A 22,677-nucleotide genomic window follows, 5' to 3' on the forward strand; every position below is an offset into this window, starting at 1 on the left:
GAATGAACTATTGATGCATAAATAATAGTTTGCAACTGTTGCAACTATTGATGCATAAATAGTTGCAACTATTGATGCATAAATTAATATTAATGCAGCATGGATTAATCTGAAAATAATTATGTTGAATGAAAAAAGCCAGGCAAAACAAAGTACATATTATATGATTTCGTTTTTTATAAAATTCTAGAAAATGCTAGTAATCTATAGTGACATGAAAACATTAAGTGGTTTCCTGGGGATGAAGATGGAACAAGGAAGGAAGACAATGAGATATTGCCAAGGGACGTGAGGAAACTTCTGTGGATAATGAGCATGTTCATTATCCCAATTGTGGGTGATGGTTTTATTGGTGTGTACATATCTCAAAACTCATCAGATTTTATACTTTAAATACATGCATTTTAGTGTATGTCATTTATACCTTGGTAAAAGTAAAAAAAAAGTTATCTTGCAGAAGTTTGATTTCAGAATGATATTTTCACATTCAGTAATTCTTCATTAAATTGTTTTTAATATGACATTATGACATCGACTTATCCAGAGTTTCATGACATTAGCTTATCCATAGAGTTTTAAATTTCTATTTTTTTATTTCTAGAAATTCTGTTTTGTTCTTTTTCATATCTGCTGAATCAGTCTTGATATTTCTTACTCATCTTTCCATCTTTTATTTTTTAATCATTTAATTATAACGTATACATAATTATTTTCTGTTTGATAATTGCAATAACTCAAGTCCTTGGGAATCTAAATATGTTGTGGATAGTCTCTTATTTCCCAAAGTGTTAAATTTTGCTGAGTTAACCTAATTTATGGGAATTGCAAGGTACTGCACTGAGGATGCTTCTTCCAGGAAGTATTATATTTGTGTTTGTTTTGCCAGAAGCCAGAGGAGGTAACTCAAGAGGGATTCTTTATTTTCTTGGTTTGGAATTTTCCCAATCATACAGGGCTTAAACTCAAATTCTACTGTCACATGAGGGTGGACCTATGTTTACACATCTCTAGGGGAGAATATGTTATTGTATTTTTCTACCCATGTCTTAGCTTGGCTACCATAACAAAATACCACAGGCTGATAAACAATAGAAATATTTTTCACAGTTTTGGAGGCCAGGAAGCCACGATCAAGGTGCCAGCCAGACAGGTTTTATTCTCAGGCCTCTTCTTTTGGCTTGTAGGTGGCTGCCATTTCACTGTGTGCCTATATGACCTTTTCTTTGGGTGAGAATAGGGGTTGAGGGCAGGGAGAGCAAGCTGTCTGGTGTCTCTTCTTATAAGGGTGTTATTCCCATCATTGGGGCTCCACCCTCATGACTTCATCTAACCCTGATTACTTCCCAAAGGCCTCATCTTCAAATACTATCACATTGGAAATCAAGGCTTCAACATATGAATTTGGGGGAACATAAACATTCAGTCCGTCATAACCCATAATGTGGCAGAGACAGACAGGTTTTCTCATTGGCTGCCTTTGCCGGCAGTTAGATATTTTTCTAGTCCGCCATTTCACTGGAGTTGTATCAGCTTGGAGGGTGTAGGATCTATGTCTAAATGAAGGGTGCAGGGGGAAGTGGTGTGTGACAAGTGCAGTCTTACCCCATCATTGGATTAACCTATCCTTGTGACTGTTCTTCCTGGAGACTCTAGAATCATAGTAGATACAGATTCTCACAGGAGCTTTAGTTTCTCTTTTTATCACTTTGATTTCAATTTTATATTCTTTTTTATTTTACCTTTGGGAAATTTCCTTTAATTTCTTACTGAACTTATGAATACATTTTAAGGCATGTTTAAGTCTTGAGAATCCAGTTTTTTTTTTTCAAGTGAGGGACGTTCAGCACATCTATCTATCCTTCTAGTGTCAGCTCAAGTTCTGACGAGTACAATTCAGTTTTGCCACGTTCAGGATTAAGAAGACTGGAATGCCATGATCAAAAGCGGCGACAACACATATTTTTGGTTATTTAAGGAGGGGGGGGTTCTTATGACAGGATTACTGAAAACGTGGATAGATAGTAAGCCAAAAACTGAATTTCTGTTGAGGCAAAGTGAAACTATTGGGTTTCGATTGAAGGAATGGAATGATTCATTGTAGAGTTCAGGATACAGAAGATGGAGCTAGGATTTTAGCACGGACATTTTTGGACAGTGTATATAAGAGGAAAAAGCAACCTCGAGTGCAAAAGGGGCCTTAGAAGTAAGGAGAGCATGCACACGGGGTTGTTGTGGAGGTAGAAGTTCAAACACGTGGCAACACATTTGACATTACGGGTTAGGACTTTAATAAAATTCTGAAAGAATTGATGGTTCATAGGAGAGAGAAGATGATGAGGTCTCTTTTGGAACCGTTATCATAACTCAATTTATCAGATCTTGTTTAGGTTTCTTCTTTCTGCTGTCAAGAAAGGAGATTGGCCACATTTCGGAAACTGCAGAATTCTCTTTGAATACCTATGCAGGTTGTAAATTATGAAGTTTAGATTGAGTGTGGCTTTTATCTGATTGAGAAAAATCTGGAATAAATGACCCATGCTTTTATGTTTCCTTCATAAGTAGATCCATTTTTAATGTAATTTCTGTGACTGCAGAACTGAGAATATTTAAACTCTGGTAAAAGGTATTAATTACAAAAGTTATTTTAGGTTTAATTTAAAGGAGATGGCTGACATGTTTAGGAAAAAAAGCAGATCCGACCTGTGAAAACTAATGACCCCTGAGTTTGTCCTTGAGACCCATCTTGACATAGAGGTTCAGCAATTCAGGTCACCATTGAATACCTAGTGGGAACAAAAAAATGTTCTGCTGCATTAGTCAGGGCAAAGATGAAGAACAAAGTAAGTGACAAGATGTTATTTCTGGGTGGTTGTTATGTGAATTAATTATGTTATGTTATTTTCTCTGTGTATAAACTTTTCAAATTAAATCAAAAGCAAACAAATAACCCCAAAGACATTTGCTTTGCTCTCAAGAAAGCTACATCTGGAGGAGAAGACTTATTTATTCAAATAACTGGAAGGCAGCAGGAGACATAAGGGCTTAGAAAGGTGAATTCTGCATGAGGCAATGTTATTAATTTGTATTGCTTACAATTAGATCTAATCTTTAAACTATGCCTGGAAGAATAAAAAATTTCATACAATGATTATTTTCCTACACTCAAAAGAGTAAAAAGATGACCCATTTATTAAAATTCTGCAGGAAATGCAATCTTTAAATTATGCTGAATAAATGCTACAAATATGCTTTTTTTAAAAAAACTGCAAAAATTATTATGATAAACACAGGTATTAGAAGTTTCAGGATGTTAAAACAGGTTTTAAAGTTAGTTTTAAAATATGCAGAAATAGATTTTTATATGTAACATGTATTAGACTAGATGAAATACTTTTTTTTTCTTTCTCCTAATTTGGGGCTATGGTGCTTTATCATGAGGATCATCTGTTAGTAATTGAGTTTTGTCCTTTCATGGATGGAATTATTAGGCCTTTAAACCGTAAAAACGGGGGGCGGGGGGAACCATACACAACAACAACAACAAAAGCAGACTAGCACTATAACTTCAAAGGAAACCAAAAAGCAAAAAACAATATGAAGAGACAGAAAATGTTTGATGCAGAACCAAGGAAACTTCTCGGTGTCTCTGCTGGGACCCTCCCAGCAGGAGCTGTGTCTGCTCAGGGGTGAAGCAACATGTGGTAACATCTGCCATTGGACTGTGAAGTCTTGACAGCAGATCTGGGCAGAAAACTCTTTTAGTTAATCTAAGGGCCTAAAACCTCAGAGGATATAAGTGGGTTTCAGAGTAACAATATGTTGTTCTAGCAACCTAGCCTCAAATACAACTTGGTCAATTATTGCTCTAAATAACAAGTTTTAATTTAAAATATTATGCAAGAAAATAGATTATGTTGCACTATGTAGGGAAATAAACACTTTCTAAGGTTTTGGAGACTCTATTATAAAATTAAGTATAATAATGGAACATAAATAAAATACATATGGAGTATAAATAGATTATGGATGAGAATTATGAGAAGTAATATTTGATGAATAATTTGTATATACTGTGCACTGCATGGGGGTCTTCCAGTATCTCATGTAATTCTCATGATCACATTGTGATGTAGGAAATAGACACTCATATAGTTAATTAACTTCATAGGGGGCATTCAGCTAATAAGGAATGAAACCAGAATTTTAAAAGTATATTATTAAGTTAGTATTTTTTCACTGTTAAAAAAAATCAAATACAAAATGTCATAAAATGAAAAGCAAAAAGCTCTAACTTCTCCCACTCAAGTTCCACTTCCCATAAGCCATCATTAGTATTTTCTTGTGTTTTCTGAACTTTTCTATACATGTGCAATTACATACATTTATGTCTATTTCTGTTTATATTTTCATATTTCTGTTTGTACGTGTGTGTGTGTGGGTGTGTATACATGTATATGTTTTTAGACCCTAAAGAGATTATGATCTTTTTTTTTTATGACTGTGTGGTAGTCCAGTATCTGAATTTAACATAATTTAATTAGCAACATTAACTTATTTCTAGTTTTATGCCAGTACATGCTTTCCCTCTGTATTAGTGTGCTTAGGCTGCCATAATAAAATACCAAAGACTGAGTGGCTTAAATAATAGAAATGTATTTCCGTGCTGGAGGCTGGGAAGTTCAAGATCAGATCAGGTGTCAGCAAGGTAGGTTTCAAGGTAGGGTTGGGGCTTCCATGTATGAATTTTGGGAGTATACAACTTTCAGTCCATGACACTCTCCAACACTGCATATTAGCAGAGTTTTAAAATGTTGTCAATCTGATAGGTTAAAAAAAAAAGAGTATGTTGTTTTCATTTCCATTTAATTATGAATGACTTTTAATATCTTTTTCTGTGTAATCTCTTTGCTATATATAACATTTGTTAATGTACTTTGTCTATTTTCACTATTGGGTTTTATCGTCTATTTTATTGGAACTTTTTTGTATTGAGGGTATTAGCTCTCTGTTTGACATAAATGTTGTAAATATGTTCTCCATTATTTTGGTAATTTAATGTTTTCTTTCCCAGCTGACTGTTGCTTCTAATTCTTTCCTCTATTAACTTTTAGTTCACTTCTCTAGGATATAGGAAGATGGGACACATAAAATAAGGTTGGAGTGTCCATGCATTTTATTGCACAGTTATGTCTTCCCTGTCATTCTGAGATGCGGAATTATAATCCTATCAGATGTTCACCATTTCTGCAGTTTTTATTCTCCGTAAAACATCTCGGTCCATGCGCATCTCTCTACTCTGGAATAGGGTTGGCACAAATCCAAATATACTCACTCACACATTTGATGTATGCATTGTTGCATTAATAAAACTGTTGGAAAAGTTCTCTGAACCATTTTTCTACAGCATGAAACAGCAAAATCATACCTACTTTGTATGATTTTGAAATGCATGCATTTTTAATTCCGTGAATTACCAGAATTTGACATGCAGGTTAATCGAAAACACAGTTCAATTTTCCATTTAAAATTAGCTTACACTTATAAAGATATAAACAATAGCACGCTGAAGAATAACTAGCAAGATCTAGTCTTGATATCATATTTTCCTAATTATAATGCACACAAATAAAAAAGCCTCTGAAAAAGTCTGCTCCATGTAATGAATTGTGAGCAAGCAAGTGGTGAAACAATGAGTTACTATTCCAATTAAGGAGAAAAAATGTACATATGACATAATTGCATTCAACAAAAACATTATATATATATATATATATATATATATATATATATATATATATATGTATATGTATATGCTAAGTTGTACAGAACTGAGTATAGTTTTCAACCACTTACTGAAAATTATTGTGTGCTACACGAATTTTCTCCTTTACTTTTTATAATGGATTAAAATCGATTGGTAATTCAATCTTATAAATAAGAAAACTGAGTTTCAGTAAGGTTAAGTAATTTGCCTCAGGTCACACAGCTAGTAAGTGCCAGATGCTGGATTCCAAACCAAGTGTTTGGCTTTAAGCTACCACACAGTACTGCCTCCTGAAAGAAGTTCAGAGAAACAAGGCAAGTGTGAGCCAAAATACTCAGAGAAGGCATCCAGCAAAAACAAAACCTGGGCTTTCAAGAATGAGTAGGATTTTAATAAGCAATGTTGAATAGGGGATGTACTGGATGGAGAAAACTGTGTAAATGAAATCATGGAGATAAGACTGAACATGTAAAGGGAAGGGATTTCTGTGACTGAGAATTCGTGCATATGAGACTGTGTAGGCCACATGCAAATAATGACAGCACACTCTGAATCTCAGAAAAAGAAGTGTGGTCTCGACCAAGTACAGGATGGGTAGTATAGAGACTTTGAATGTTATCAGTCAGATTAACACGACGAAAAGTGCTGATTTGGGAAGATTCTTTGGGTAGAATATGGAGTGTTGTGCAGAAGACAAACACTTAAACATCCAAGAAGCTAAGTAGGTGGCTGTTGGCTTAACTCGGGATAGGTAGGTAGGAGGCATGAACTAGATGATTGCTGTGAGTGGAAAGTAGTGTGAGGACATTTTGCAGATGAGCAATAGGAAATAGAATGAGTCATATTGCTTTGGCATGTTCTAAATATACAGTGTTCTCATTAAAAAAATCAGTTTTCAAACACATTATAGAACCACGTTATAGAACTCAGCTCTTTGTTATTTTTGGAATTCCTTTTTAATTTTTTTTCGGAAGTCTGAATTAACAAAGTTTCTAACTTAATCCAAATTTGGGTACTCATTTCAGTTTTCATTGTTTGTCTAAATGAATGAAGAAACAAATAAAGGGTGACTGAAGAAAACAATTGTTGATAATGACAATTAGCATCAAACCATTTCTATTTCAACTGAGTGTTGTTTGTGTTTGTTTCAAGCAAATCCATTAGTCCAGAGGTTTATATGTTTGAAGAGAGGCAGCTTCTTTTTCAACTTTGCCTTAACATTGTATTGTCTTCATCCTTAGGTTTTTCCCGTATGGTAGAGAATTGGGAACCCCAGCTCTCTTTCACATCCAGGGGACAGGAGAGGACATCTCTTTTCTTTCTGCCATCATGTAAAAGTCCTGTGATTGGACCAATTTCAGTTCATCTCAAGGATGGAATCACATAGATGGGTATAGGCCTTTAAAGGAAGTGGAAGTCATCCTTAGTCAAATTGTATGTCTAAGATGTTCAGGGTCCTGGTAGGAGGGTCTTCTAGGGGAATTGATGCAACCAAAAACTCATTCTCTGGGTTTAACTTTTCTACTGTTCTAGCATATGACCTGTTTGACTCAGATTTATCGTTGATGCATCTTTGTTTCCTCCCTTGGTAGTGAAGAGCACATAGTAGATAAATTTTCTCGGGCAGGGGTGGTTAGTTGAGTGCCTGCATGTATGAATGAATGAATGAGTGAATGAATGACATTTCTTGAGAGAGAAAATATTCAGATCAAAATGGTAAGGGAACTTTGTATTCAGAAGTGTACATAAACACATATAAGAAGTGTCAATGTAGCTAAATTTCTTTTGGAGAAAAGAGGGAGGTCATATTTCAGAAAAAGATCTCTAAAGAAAATACACGTCAGTCTTATACATACAAATTTGGAAATCCTAAATAAATTTGCATATAAATACCTAGTTTGTATGAATATATATTTTGCAATAAACATTTGTTCATGATAATATTTTTCATCTGAATATTTGGAACGTATATACCCTAAAATAGATTTTGAAACACTGAAACTTGTGAGGGGATTACTCATATAGTCTTGCTTGTTATCTATGTGCACACAATGTTAAAAATGTATTAACAAACCCAGAATCCAACTTATAAGAATATTTGTATCATTCATTGAGCACCTACAAGGTGTCTGTTGCTTTACACATGTCAGCCACATAATTCTCAAGTAACTTTGTCAGTATGCCTCATTATCACTGATTTACTGAAAAGGAAACTGAGGTAGAGAGAAGTTAAGCAACGAGGAAAGAGAGAGAGAAAGTCACAGAATTATCATTTCTTTGTTGTGGTTGGATTAAGATAAGTCTCTTAGCAAGTTTGATTATTGTAACAATGGCAACCATATTACAGTATATAAATGTAGCAAAGTAACTTGTACACCTTAAATTTACATAGTTTTATGTCAAATATATTTAAACAAACAAATATATAAATAAAAGTAATGGAGCAAGATTGAAACCCAAGAAAATGTGGTCCAAAAAGTGTTTTTCCATCATGTTATTTGTTTTAAGTTGGGTTCCCAGATGCAGTCCCTTGACACAAGGATTTATATGCAAATGACTGATTAAGAAAGTGCCAGGAGAAAACATTAGGGAGGAGAGTAAGGCCAGGGAAGGGAAGAAGTGGAGCAAGGGTGTGATAGTATGATAGTTCCACTTTCAATCTAATCCTATTGTTTTAGTCTGTTCAGGCTTTTATAACTGAATAGCATAGACTGGGTGGTTTACAAACAACAGAAATTTATTTCTCACAGTTCTGGAGGCTAGAAGTCCAAGATAAAGGCACCTGCAGATTTGGTGTCAGGTGAAGACTGCTTCCTCATAGAGGGCGGTCTTCTCACTCGGTCCTCACGGTCCTCATGTGGTAAAAAGGGAGAGGGAGCTCTCTGCGGTCTTTTATAAGGACACTTATCCCATCCATGAGTGATCTGCCTTCATGACCTAGTCAACCTCCCAAAGGCCTCACCTTCTAATATCATCACCGTGGGGGTAAGGATTTCAATATTCAGTTTGGGGGGAACACAAATATTCAGTCTATAGCACCCATGGAGAATATAAAATATGTTTAGGGTTTTTCTCATCTGATGCAAGATTGCTGGACAGTCATACTCCTTTACCTTTCACCCTCCTCAGAGGAATAACATTTTCTGGCTCTGTACAAAGTGAGCCCAAGGTCAGTCCTCTGAGGAAAGTCACAAGTGCAAGTGATTAGAAATCAGGCACCCAGAACCGGGGTGATGGGTACACAGAAAAGAAAGGGACCTGAAGTGATCTTGGTGGAGCGCTGTTCCATCTACCACCCTGTCGATAAAGATATGAGTGTATCATTATGGTTGTTAGGAGCACTGACTCCTGAGCCAGTGCAATCTGAGGTCAAATCTGGGTTCGGACCCTTGGGCAAGTTTCCTAACTTAACGTGTGTTTTATTTTCTGCTTCTATAAAATGTGTGACCATTCTATTACCTAAGCTCAAAATAAGGTTGTTTTGAGATAAATATATATGTATATATTCATGTAGTCTCTATATAGACTACAGCCTCAGAGCCTGATGGAAAGTAAGAGCTAATGTGATATGACTTGCTCAAGGTCTTGTCACAAAGCTGGTTGGTAGCACAGCCAAGAAGTGAACTTGGTCTCACCAACCACCAGGTCTTTCCACTACTCCTTGCTGACCAAATAGATGTTAATTTAAAATTTCTTTGAGTAGCTAGGTGGTCTCTAGTTTACTGAGTACCTCATTTAATTGAAAATTTATATATATATATATATTTCCAGAAGCTACCTTAGAGTTCATGAATAATCTATTAAGAATTCAAAGAACAATATATACACTAAGCATGCTGTATATATATTATAAACTTTCTTAAATGTAATTTTCTGTTTTGTTTTGTTTGTGTTTATATTCTTGAGATGTTTGGCAAAAGAACCTAATTAATTCACATTTTGAAATAAATGACTGTAAATCATAATGTTTTACTTCTTTCAAGGGTACTTACATATTCATCACATAAAACAGCTTTAATATTAAGTAACTTTGTGGAATTTCAGGAACAAGTAAGCAAAGGACAAAGACTTTGTGTGTGTTATAGTGGGTGATTTTTTTCCTTTTCAAGGGCATTTACTGAAGTAACTTTAGTAACTTACCCAGATCCAATTAAGATGAAAAATTATACAAAAGCAAAGTAGTTTTATGTGGCAAGTTTCCTAAGAGGGAAAAAAATTCAAATAGCACAGACATAAACGCATGTACATATTGATGAATTGATTATATAGTTACTCATGTTTGATTATTAATCAAGACTCTTGGTTGCAAATAACAGAAACCCAACTTGAACTAGCTTAATAAATAGGAACCAATGTATTGACTCATAAAATAAGAGGAAAGGTCGACTAAATAAGCCACAGAATGGCAGAGATGCAGCTGGTTTCAGAAACAACTTAAGTTAGATACTCAAATCCTGCCAGGACTGTCTTGTTTTGTCTTTGGAATTTTTCTTCCACACTCACCTCCAGCTTCTAGAGGGTAATGGATTTCCCCCCCATATTTCGAAAATCCCCAAAAAAGATTAATGTGTTGGGCACCCATCCCTGAACAGGTCAATAGTGGCTGGCAGGGCCTGATCGTGCTTGAAGATGGTAGTTCCCATGGGAATTAAGGTCCCACTTGACCATCACTTGCCAGTTTTAGCTGCCAAGTCCCTTAAGCTGTGGCCCGTTGACACCACATCAGTAAGTCAGGTTTTGCTTTGAACTCTGACCTTTTTCACAGTGGATTGCTTGTGGGACAATGATGGCATTCTCTTGCTCAACTTGATTACCTCTTATAAGTTGGGTATATTGTCATGCAGAAATAGCTCTCCCCATTAGGGATGAAGATAAGGAGGATAAGGAGGGAAGAGGGAGAGAAAGAGGCAGATACTCATCTCCTACCACTGTCACATGAGCATGTCAGCATGATCTTATAACCACCTATTTACATTGCTAGCTCTGACTGAAATGTCCTCATAGGCAGCATTATGAGCCAGCTGCCCTTTGCATAACCTTTGTTTACTGGCTTTTACATGGATAGCAACCTGTGCCTCGGGTGAATATATAAAGCAGGGTGCCAGGAACAAGAACAGGCAAGAAGAGAAGTGATGGGAATTTACAAAATTTCCAGCTCATTACAGATTCCACCCATCACCTCTCTCCTTTTGTTTTAATTTTTAATTTATTGAATTGCAAGGTGTTTGTGGAGAGCGATGTTCCACTCATGTTTCAACAAGCAACATTTTAAATGGGTAAACTTGGAAGAATAAGTATAGGGAAGTTACTCAGAAGAGCTCTAATAGCCGCCTGTTTTTCTCATACTGAGCTCAGTATACTTAGACAAGTCAAGAAGGGATTTTCCCCCCCTTTTTACCACCCCCAAAATAAAAACTAAAGCAAGATACACAAGTATTTAGTGAAGGATAATGAAACCTAATTAGTCTGAAACATTTAAGGGGAAACAAGTATATTGGTGATAAGTTCATGTCACAAACAAATGTAGGGACAATTACCTAGGTATAGAATGTACAGATCAGCAAATCGTTACTTTATGATAAAAAACAACAACAACCTGAGGGTGAGAGATGTATTAGCTTTCTAGGGTACCATAAGTGACCACAAGCTGGGTAGCTTGAAACAACAGAATTTTATTCTCTCACAGCTTTGGAGGCCAAAAGTCCAAAATCAAGGTGTCAGCAGGACCATGCTCCTTCCGAAGGCTTTAGGAAACAATGCTTCCTTGGCTCTTCCAGCTGCTGGTGGTTTCTGGCTTTTCTTGGCTTGTGGCAGCTTGACTCCAACATCTGCTTGCGTTTTCACATGGCCATCTTCTCCTATTTGTCTGAATCCGAGTCTCCCTCTCCTTTCTCTTCTATAAAAACACTAGTCATTGGATTTAGGACCTACCCTCAGACAGTGTGACCTCATCTTAACTAATTACATCTGCAAACGACCCTATTTCCAAATAAGGTCACATTCTGAGGTTCTGGGTGGATGTGAATTTTGGGGGGATACTGTTCAACCCAGTACAGGGAAATTAAGCGAAAATCGTTTCTTTCAGCAAGTGTTATTGTTTAGGTAATTGGTGTTTGAAGGTGCAAAAGAATGTGGATTCTTAAGTTTACCAATGCTCACTGGCGTTCAGGAGAAGTCCTTTCTGAACTGAATCTGTTTCATCGTAGATTTTGGTGTGAAAGGAGACCAGGAGCCCGGCACAGTTTTCTCAGGGATCCTCTAGCTCCAATCACAGAAAGACAACATATATTTCCCCTAAGGCTTTCTTACCTCTGGTTCTGAAATCATGCTTTGGTTCTAAGTTCCAAGGATTTTTGAGACACTTAGAAGTGCTTTCTATCTCATCCCTGTCATACTCTATCCCAACTAAAATAAGGTGAACACCAAGTGGGATTCTTTGGATCATTTCATTAGTTTGTATAATTGTTATATACTTTAAAAAACTGAATATGTAGAATAGATTGCTGATGTTTAAGATTTTTCAATCATTTAGTCCTTTGCATTAAGTTCTACCCCCAACTGCCCTATGCCCAACTGCCAAATACAGCTCGAGTGGATAGACATTTGATCCTCTCTCATCAAAATAATTGAGTCATTTCCTGAGAGCTGATTAGAAAGTATGCACAGATTCTCAAAGGTTTGCAATGGAAGCAAAGTGCTGCCAAGCCATCCTTGCCTGGTGTCTATTACATATGAAGGTGGGCGTGCAGGACTATCATCTGTTCTGGGTCTGTAAATTCCGCCTATGTACACGAACACAGTGATCAATAACGCAGTTCAATATGTCATCAGATATTTGTGTCATTTCCACCCACTTCCATATGCACTACTTTATATGCCTTTCATTTATTTCTTCTGCAATCATATAGCCAGCATAAAACAAAAATTAAATGTTCATTATAGTCTCAGAAATACCAATCTATTTATATTTGTATACTTTATGCTGCCATACCTTCTTTTACAATTTCCATAAGTTTAACACCTTTTTTGAACTGAGGCAAATTTTAGCATTCCCATTTTGATTGTGATAATAATATAATATCTGTGAAGTAACCAAAATAGGGCATCCATACCGTGTTTCCCCGAAAATAAAACCTAACTGGAAAATAAGCCGTAGCATGATTTTTCAGGATGTTCGTAATATAAAATAAGCCCTAATGCATCTTTTGGAGCAAAAATTAATATAAGACCCGGTCTCATTTTCAGGGAAATATAGTAGGGCTTATTTTACATTACGAGCATCCTGAAAAATCATGCTAGGGATTATTTTCTGGTTAAGTCTTATTTGGGGGGAAACACGGTATTAAGTGCTGCTCTTTATAGCACTGATTCATTACAGCCTTATTTGTCTCAGAAATATTTCAATACAAAAATGTATAACTTCACCATTGTTTTAAACAACACAATGATGCAAAAGGAGAAGTCTTTTTTCCTATATGCCTGAAAAAGTAGTGTTTAACACTTGCTTACAGCGAACGAGTAGTATGTACCATGGAGCACTTGTGTGCCTCACTTTCCTTCCTCAGATGTTGTTCTCTAATCTGTGCCACAGCCTTACTTGGGCTAAAGGAGAATATGACAATAGGGTATAAAACACAAGTGCTATGACTGCTTCAAATGTTTGTGGAACTGGTTGAGGAAGCAGAAGATAATGAGCAGCTGTCATTTGGAAATTGGTAGCAATGCACTGTCATCCCTCAGCTCTGTAAGCAGCAGGAAGCTCTGTGGGAATTTTCATCCCGTGGGGCTCCGTGAGCCAATGGCCTTGATGCACTCTGATTAAAGTGCTCCCATTCTGTAGAATTTGTACCCTGCACTAAACTGGTTATGCCCACCCACAGAAATACCCTTGGTGTCTCACTTAATTATTCCAATGGTCACCTTAAAATTCCTTCTCCAGACATTCTATTCTTCAGGAGTTTGATAGCCTATATTTTTTTTCTTCCATATTAGTGGCCCCTTAATTCAGTAGTTATCCTTATCTATAATTCTCAGGCACTTTACTTCTTTGTCCTTTTCGTCTCTCACACTTTCTATTTTGCCAAGGAATGGCTTCTTTCAAGCTTTCTTATTTTCTCCTCTGTTCAGTGTCTAGGTTTATGTGAAGAAAGTTTCCTTGTTGTCTTATGAATGTATTTTTTCTTAGGAAATTTTCCAGGCTGTACCCTCAATTTGTTATCTGGAGGTCAGATTATAATTTAATTTTCCTTGAAGATTTCACCCTGTTTCTCTCCTTATTATTTGCCCTCCTTAGAAAAGTACACATTGAAAAGCCATGGATCTGTCTCCTCTCCCTACGGGTCAAAGAGAGCTTGGTCTGGGGTGGGCAAGGAGGGCAAGAGACCCCCATTCCACCCACCAGGCATAAAGCTCCCAGTTTGACATTGCTGCTTTGATGGCAGTGTTGTGTGGTGATTCTTATGAGTGGCTCCAGAAACACCTTCTGGCATTAGCTCCATGGTGTCATCACCCTTCTTGCTGTCATCTGTCAACTGCTCACCGTATTGAAGCCTTTCACCCTTTCTGTCACTGGCAGCAGCGTCCAGGGTCCTTGGTGCATTTCCAACATGTCTTCCTGCAATAATGCACTGCAGTAAGGGGTACTGACTTTGGGGTCAGACCAGCCTGATTTGTTGTCAATATTAAATGAACTATGTCATGATTAATACAGTGGCTGGCAGAGAGTAAGTGGTGAAGAAAAGGCAGAAATTACTATTATTATTCCTAGAATGTATTGATAATTTAGAAGCTTGGTGTTGGTTTCAGTTCTTTTATGAAATGTATTTGAAACTTCTTAATGGCAGGAACCACGCAGGCTCACATCTGCACATGTACACTCAGGTTTCTCTTGCTATGCCTCAATGAAGGCCACTAATTTCTCTAGCTGCCTTGGCAACAGCCAACTGTTATTTGCCCTAACAGCTCCTTTTCAGGGCCTACATTGTAGAGCTCAGTATAACCGAAAGGTTCTGCCTGAACTTATAAGGCACTTAGCAAAAAATCTCACATGTGCCTACATGTTTTACTGTGGACATATTAGCAGTAGTACCCTATCCCCCTGGGAGTACTGAGGTACCCAAATAAATTAAGTCTCACAAGAAATCTCAAACTAGATGTGGAAACTAAAATCTAATAGAAATCCTGGGTTATCCTTTTGTGTAATCTTTGTATGTTATGCAACCGTGTTTGAATAATAACATTTATTTCCAAGATAAAATAGAAAATAGTTTCTGCCTTCAAGGAGCACAATGTTTCAGAGACAAGACAAGTACAGACAAGGCCGTGTACAATGTCATTTATGTGAATGTGATGTTAAAAATGTACATATGGTAGATAAGGCGTGACTCACTGCGTAACACAAAAGAAAGCTGGAGTTAAAAACCTGAACCCCTGACTGCCTATTCAACTCTCTATCTACTACGTACCATTGCCGAATTTTGCTGCTTAAATTTTCCTATTTAAAAAAAGAAAAAAGAAAAATTATGTAGGAAATCAAAATGAAAAGGCTTGAGAGAAAATAGCTGAAAATACTTCATCTTTATGTACTTATGTGAATCAGAGAACAAACAAGTGTTTTCAAAATGCATTACCTGCATTTGAGTAGTTAGGGCTAAAAGCGGAAGTGTGGATGAGCTCTAAGACACCTAGCTACTCGTAAACTCTTGGGAATTTAGAGACACACTAGGGTTTCTTTGACAGATGAACAGAAAATTCAAAGAACAGTGTAACTGATGGCAACACCTATAGCCCAACTGGGCTAAGTACAGGGCTCGTGCATTTCCTCTGGATATGAGGTTCTTTGGGATATTAGGATGTGCTCAGTTCATTAGGAGTTCCTGGATTGAAGTGGGCAAGTGTTATGAAGGGAACTTATGGAAAGGCCAATGGAAGGACCATGCTCACATGGTTTGTGCTTTCAATATTAGGACTACCTTCACCACTTATTTTATTTTCACTTGTTTCTACTTTCACTGTCCTAATATGAACGATGTCATAGGAGCACACCACTGCAATGTTTTTTTTTCTCTCTACCAAATTCTAATAGGAAAATTCTTACTAGAATTTGATTTTAATTACTAAGATAAAAATATTCCTTATTGAGCCCTATTTTGTGCCCAGCACAATGCTCAACATGAGATAGAAAATAGGTAGACAGACAGATAAATAATAAATGGATAGATGATAGATAGATAGGTGATAGATAGATAGGTCTTAGACAGATAAGTGAATGAGACATCATCTGTCATTTCCAGTAGGGATTAGTAAGTCTAACATTTTAAGGTGGAAGAGTGAGAGGCTGAGGGAGTTATGCCTATGGCCTTAATTTTTTTTCCTACGTTTAAAAATAAAAGAAAAAGGAGAGAAGGGGAACAAGGGAAAAGTGAAGCCTGGAAGAGAGCAAGCAAGTTTTGAAACAGCTGGTGTGCAGAATGATAGATATAACAAAAATGAGTTAAAAATACAAAGCATGTATTAGTAAAGTCCTGTGATTCCTGTAGAAAATGGTTATGTCATTTGTGTTGTTGCCATTGTTATGCTAATCATCATCATCATTGTCATCCTCTCCAGAACAAATTATACTCGAACCACATAACCTTTGCATAATTGAGAAAACTATTCCTTTGAGAAACTGATAATCATTTATGTTAGTTTCATGCTTATGGTGGGGTGTTATAGGGTGATTTAATTTATCACATCCTTCTTATTTGTGCTTGTTTAGGTTGAGCCAGTGATACAGAAAGGTCACGAGAGTCTGGTCCATCACGTCCTGCTCTATCAGTGCAGCAGCAATTTTAACGACAGCGTTTTGGACTATGGCCACGAGTGCTACCACCCTAACATGCCTGACGCTTTCCTCACCTGCGAGACCGTTATTTTTGCCTGGGCCATCGGTGGAGAGGTGGGGCTAACGATTACTAAGATGTAACAATTAACTGGTCATGTCTTCTCTCTGTGATTCTAATACTTATAAGTAGAGCTCTATACACTATTTTTGATATGAAGATGGCTTATTTTTCTTTCCACAGGAAGTTCTTTCTTCCTTAAGCCATTTTATTTTATCAACTCTAGATTAATGGACTTCCAGAATATTGAAATATCTTTGAGAATGATTGGACTTTGAGTGGAGCAGAGCTTTCAAGGTCTTTCGTAGGACCCTGCCTCATACAAATTTCCTTATTTAGGGATTTTCCTACCCGCCTCATGTTGGACTATCCCTCGGCACTCCGTTAGATCCTCGTTACGTGCTGCTAGAAGTCCATTATGACAATCCAACTTATGAGGAAGGTGAGTTTCTTCTGTATTTATTCTACCTATGGTTTTTAAACGTTTTATAACTTCTGTCTTACAGTTGAAGTAAAATAGCATCCAATGTGAGAAAAAATTAGCCTATACGTTTGTGATCTAAATTAGGATATTTTTAGAGTAAAAAAGGATACGACAAATAATTACACTGGGACAAGTATCATTCACCAGTGCTGAATTAGACAAATGGACCTTGAGGTCACTATCTTAAAGCATATACAGACTATTTACCAGGAAGTCGAAGAATAGACTTTTTCCCTTTGTGATATAAATTAGTCCCAAATACATGGTGCTTAGGAAATAATTTTTTTCTAACTATATTTATGAAAAATGATTGTTTATTACACTAGAAAATATTATTTTGTTGTGTGATAAGCAACCATAAATATACTCAAGAGATACTTATGCAGCGACACTGTATAATATGGTTAATAAAGAGGGTAATTACAATGGATTTCCGAATTTACTTATGTAATATTCAAAACCCCACATTGAAAGATTCAGTATGAAATTATCAACAGAAGCAACTCAAAGTTATTATTTTACATTGATTCATGCAATTATTCAGCAAATACTGAATGCCAACTTTGCACTGGGTCTGTGCTTAACGATATAATATTTGTGAAAAACAGGCACTTTATGCCCTCATGAAAATTATAGTGTAGTGGGAAAGAGAAACAATAAAATAATCACACCAATTAATATAAAATTATATACATGCTAATTGATCCAAAGGTCAATTTGGTAGTCATCAGTAGAAAAAGAGTCAATTAATATCAAAGTTAGTGGAACAGATTTATGAAGTTTTGGAGTCATACTTTCCTCCTTATAAAAATGTCACAACAAGGAATGTATCTTATTCACCCATCATCTCACATCATCTCACAATGCCTATTGTAGTGCTTTTCAGATAATAGATTCTTAATAATTGTTGATTAAATAACTCTTGAACAGTTGAAAGAATGGTAACAGACAATAATGAAATTTAATTATTAGTAGTTTTCTACATCTGCAGATGCTGTCTAGACCAAGGGGGTTTTACCTCTATGTAAATGTTACTGAACTTCACCTCAAAACAATATAAAATAAAGCTTTTATATAAGAATTCACTATATTCTAGTGAATGGCTTTAGGATTTTCATTCTGTCTTCATGTTAGATAATTGTGGCATATATCAGCTAGACAACACAAACATTTCTCCCATGGTATGCTGTGTGAGTCAAAAATGGTTGCAGAAAATATGGCGACTTGTCTTTTAATTCTCATTTGTGAAGCTGAACGTTGTCTTCCATTAATGCTTGGTTGTTTGTATTCCTTTCCCTTGTGACATTTTAAGGAAAGTTAATGAACCCATTTTAACTGAATATAGGGATTTTTTTTTTTTAAGAATACAAACTCACTTTTAATTATATGCTCTTGTTTCAGGCTTAATAGATAATTCTGGATTGAGGTTATTTCATACAACAGACATAAGGAAATTCGATGCTGGGGTGATCGAGGCTGGCCTCTGGGTGAGCCTTTTCCATACCATCCCTCCAGGCATGCCTGAGTTCCGGTCAGAGGGTCACTGCACTCTGGAATGCCTGGAAGAGGTACACTGCATCTCAATCTGCATGCTGTTCTTTATAGATTAATCAATACTCTTAGAAAATTGTGTTTTTCTAAACACATATTTTAAATTTCGTGTGTATTTAGTATGAATTATTTTTCTTGTTGTCACACTGTAAAATCATCATTTAAAATTTTAGCAAGTCTTTGGTTACTTTTTTAAATCTTGAAGGCTACAGATGTAGAATTCTGAAGGCAAGAACAACTTCCAGCGTGTTTCCCTTCCTAGTCCTACCTTCTTTGTTTCGTATTGGACACTTTATCTTTTACAATTTCTACCTTTATTTGTGTAGGTTTTCTTTCTCAACTTTCCTTTCATGTCTATTACAGTTTTTCTTCATTATTCATTTTAAAATTTTTCTTGTTTCCTCTGCTTAATTTATTTCCCTTCTTTAACCGAAGAGCAGGAATAACTAATGTCAAAATACAGATTGGGTAAAAGGAAACCATATGTAAATATTTAACAATGGCTGCTTCCATTTACAGTTATTTTCTCTTGAATGAAAGTATTTCAACATGGATCATATTCTTTATGAATTAAGAGATGACGTGGTTGTAGACAGTATCATATTCTTTATGAATTAGGAGATTGGTGTGGTTGGAGATAGTGTGGTAGGCTGGTGAACTGGAAAGATTATGCTCTTCTGAGTTATGTAGACCACGATTCAAATTGCCATGATTTATTTACTAGCTGTAGGAACATGGCCAATTAACTTAATTCCACTTTCCCACTTGTTTTTTTTTTCAATCTGGAAAAGTGGAAATAATTTATTCTTTAAAGTGTTTCAATTTGCGGATTACTAACACACTGGAATCTTTTTGCCAGGAGCTTTGAATGCTTCTTTACCTTCTAAAAGAAGGAAAAAAAAGATAACATTTAGGAATGGTCTGGTAGGTTGTTGGTCATCATTTGTTCCCTTTCTTTTCTCCAGCAAATGTTGCTTCACAAACAAAATATGCTAGGGATAAGTCATGAAAAATCCAAATTCAAAATGTTTGGTGGCTCATGCATTCACTTAAATTGCTTTCACTTTTTTTCTCAACCTTCCCTCCAAGTCTTTTTGAATGTGAATTGTCTGAACATGCACTTATTTGGGCTCAGTGAGTCTTCCACTTTGTCCCCTGCAGGCTCTGGAAGCTGAAAAGCCAAGTGGAATCCATGTGTTCGCTGTTCTCCTCCATGCTCATCTGGCTGGCAGAGGAATCAGGCTACGTCATTTTCGCAAAGGGGAGGAAATGAGATTGCTTGCTTATGATGACGATTTTGATTTCAATTTCCAGGAGTTTCAATATCTAAAGGAAGAACAAACAATCTTACCAGTATGCATGTTTTGTTGTTTTCGACTGAATGTTATGAAAGTCATGAGACATACATCTGCTGAGAATTAGCAAAGTTTCTAGTGGTGAAATAAATTGCTCATCACTAGTGTTCTAGTCTTCCTATTCTTGAAGCCACCCACCATGGGTGTTGCACAACCCAGATGGAATGTATTTGATCTGTTTTCCAAAATCAAAACTCATTTTTCTTCTTATTCCCAGGGGCACTTCAAGTTGTTAATTTAAAGAAAATAAAAATCGGGTTCTGAGCACTATTATTGCTCTTTTCTTACTTGATTCTCCAGTTAACAACCTTTTGGCTGCAATTATGGTAATGGTAAAAGCAGAGGTTTCCTTATACCATGGGATATTTTTTTGAAAGTTTCATTTCAGTAAAATGGATATAAAGATAATTCTTTCATTTGACAAAGGTATTTGGACATAGTTAATTACACTGTGCTATGTAATCCACTTACAATACTTGGGGTCATGGTGGAAGGAGTTGGAAGAGAATCTCATACCTCACAATAATGAAGGCTTTAAAAATTGTTTTTTTATGATGCTTCACTTTGTCAAATTGTTTATCCAATGACCATCAAAGTCAATAGTCATATAATTTTGTACCCTTATTTCATTCTTAAAAGTCCAATTCTTATGTTATTTATGAAATGAGAATAACAGCAATATTTTTTCTACATGCAAAAATTCCTTGATACGCCCTGAGAATAGAAAGATGAAGTTTGAGAAGCATTGATCTTTTTGAGATTCTCTACTCTCTTTTATTGTGTTGTCTTGTCTGTGGACTTTCCAACCAGTTTTATTGTGTTATTTCAGAGTTTCCCAACTGGTGTGCTGTGAGTAGGGTATAAGTTTGTTGAGATACTGACTCCTGGGCCCTCTGAGTAGTGGGGTGGGGAGGGCAAATCTGAAGACTAGCACATAGAGCTAGCTGTGTCTGGTCCATGAATAGCCTGTCCACTTACCTGAGTGGAAACCCATAAAAAATTATTTTCTATGTGTTGTGAATTGTCCAAAAGGTTAGAAAACACTAGAACAATAAATTACTATTAATTTGCCTCATAATTCTAATGTAAGGAAATAAAGACATGACTAAAGAACTATAGAGAAAATAAAGTAAATAATGAAATAATTACAATAGCTAGTTATCTATGACTAACATTTATGAAGTGTCTCATCTCTCCTAAAGATTAAATATTATAAGTGCTATTTTTATCATTATTTTTCAGAGGAATAAATTGTGCCCAGAATGTTTATTTCCTTATATAAGGTCATGCAGTTAGAACATGTTGGACTCTAGCCTAAACACAGAGAATCTTAGTTGTTTGTTTGCTTGCTTATTGTACTAGCAATTCTAGAATTTAATAGATCAAGGGTCTTCTCCTGAATCAAATTACTTAATGCATCCCTTCATGTAGCAAATTAAACTGTTGGCCTACAAATGTATTAGATAAATAAAACAGCATAAAACTCCAATCTGAAGCTCTTACTTTTATGTTTTAGGGAGATAATCTAATTACTGAGTGTCGCTACAACACAAAAGATAGAGCCCGGATGACTTGGGTAAGAAAATTTTTATTATTCTTAAAATTTATTTGTGGAGAAAGAGGAATAAACTTTGATTTTAGAAGAAAAAAACTAAAAATCATTCTCACTGGGAAGCAAAATTCCTGAGTGTATTGAACATGAAACATCATAAAAGTCAAATCAGAGCAATTGTAGCATTTTATCAGATTAACTAATGACACTATGTTAATATTTTAGTTTTTCCTCATCAAATATTATTAATAAAATAACTGTGGTCACTAGAGACCATTTACATGACTCTGGACTTAGATGAATCAACTTCAAAAGGAAGAATGAATTACATGACCTTAGAGCCTTCTGACCCAAAGAGAAATCTCATCCCAACAGATTTACCGGGGAGTTCTGCCAAACATCCAAGAAACAGATCATTCATGCCTTACTTATATCTTCCAGGGAACACATCTCCTACCAACTGATTTTATGAAGTTAGCATAATCTTAATATTAGAATTTGATAATGGTAGTATGAGAGAGGTCAACAATATGCACCCGATGGAAATATCTTTGACAAAGTATTGACAAACCAAATCCTGCATTATATAAACATGTAATGTTAGGACCAATTTGGGTTTAGCTAACAATGGCAATTTGGTTTAAATTAGAAAATATATTATTAATACCATGCTTCAGTCAAGAGATTGAAGGAAAAGGGTATATGATCAACTCAATTGGGACAGAAAAAGCATTCATAAAATTTATGTCAGTCATTGTCGTGGAAGAAGGACATTTAGCAAACCAGGAATAGGAGAGAATTGTCTTAATCAGATAAAAATTGGCTTTGAAAAATTTGTAGCAAATATCAAACTAAATGAAGTCTTAGAAGTAGTCCTTAAAAATCAGGAAGAAGAACAGGATATTTATTATCACTATTTCTATTCAACGTTGTACTGGAAAAAAAAAAGAGGATCAGAAAAGAAGAAGCAAAAAGGCGAAACACATTGTTAAGAGATACTGTATTCATGGGTAGAAAGACTCAGTAAAATAAAAATAATTCTTCTATTTAGATTGGCCTATAAATTTGATGTAATTCTAGTAAAAAAT

At 35.8% G+C, this 22,677-nt stretch overlaps 1 protein-coding gene across 1 annotated transcript in view; it reads left to right on the plus strand.

Annotated features, from left to right (window-relative positions):
* MOXD1 (monooxygenase DBH like 1) overlaps window positions 1-22,677 on the plus strand; it is a 77,033-nt gene that overhangs the window by 43,157 nt on the left and 11,199 nt on the right. Inside the window, exons 5-9 of the mRNA XM_081045363.1 lie at window positions 16,524-16,703; window positions 16,987-17,089; window positions 18,533-18,699; window positions 19,844-20,035; window positions 21,554-21,613. Coding sequence (XP_080901489.1) covers window positions 16,524-16,703; window positions 16,987-17,089; window positions 18,533-18,699; window positions 19,844-20,035; window positions 21,554-21,613 — 702 coding nt within the window. The remainder of the gene's footprint in view (window positions 1-16,523; window positions 16,704-16,986; window positions 17,090-18,532; window positions 18,700-19,843; window positions 20,036-21,553; window positions 21,614-22,677) is intronic.

Source organism: Rhinolophus hipposideros (assembly GCF_964194185.1).
Source record: "Rhinolophus hipposideros genome assembly, chromosome: 3".
NCBI classification, from domain to species: Eukaryota; Metazoa; Chordata; class Mammalia; order Chiroptera; family Rhinolophidae; genus Rhinolophus; species Rhinolophus hipposideros.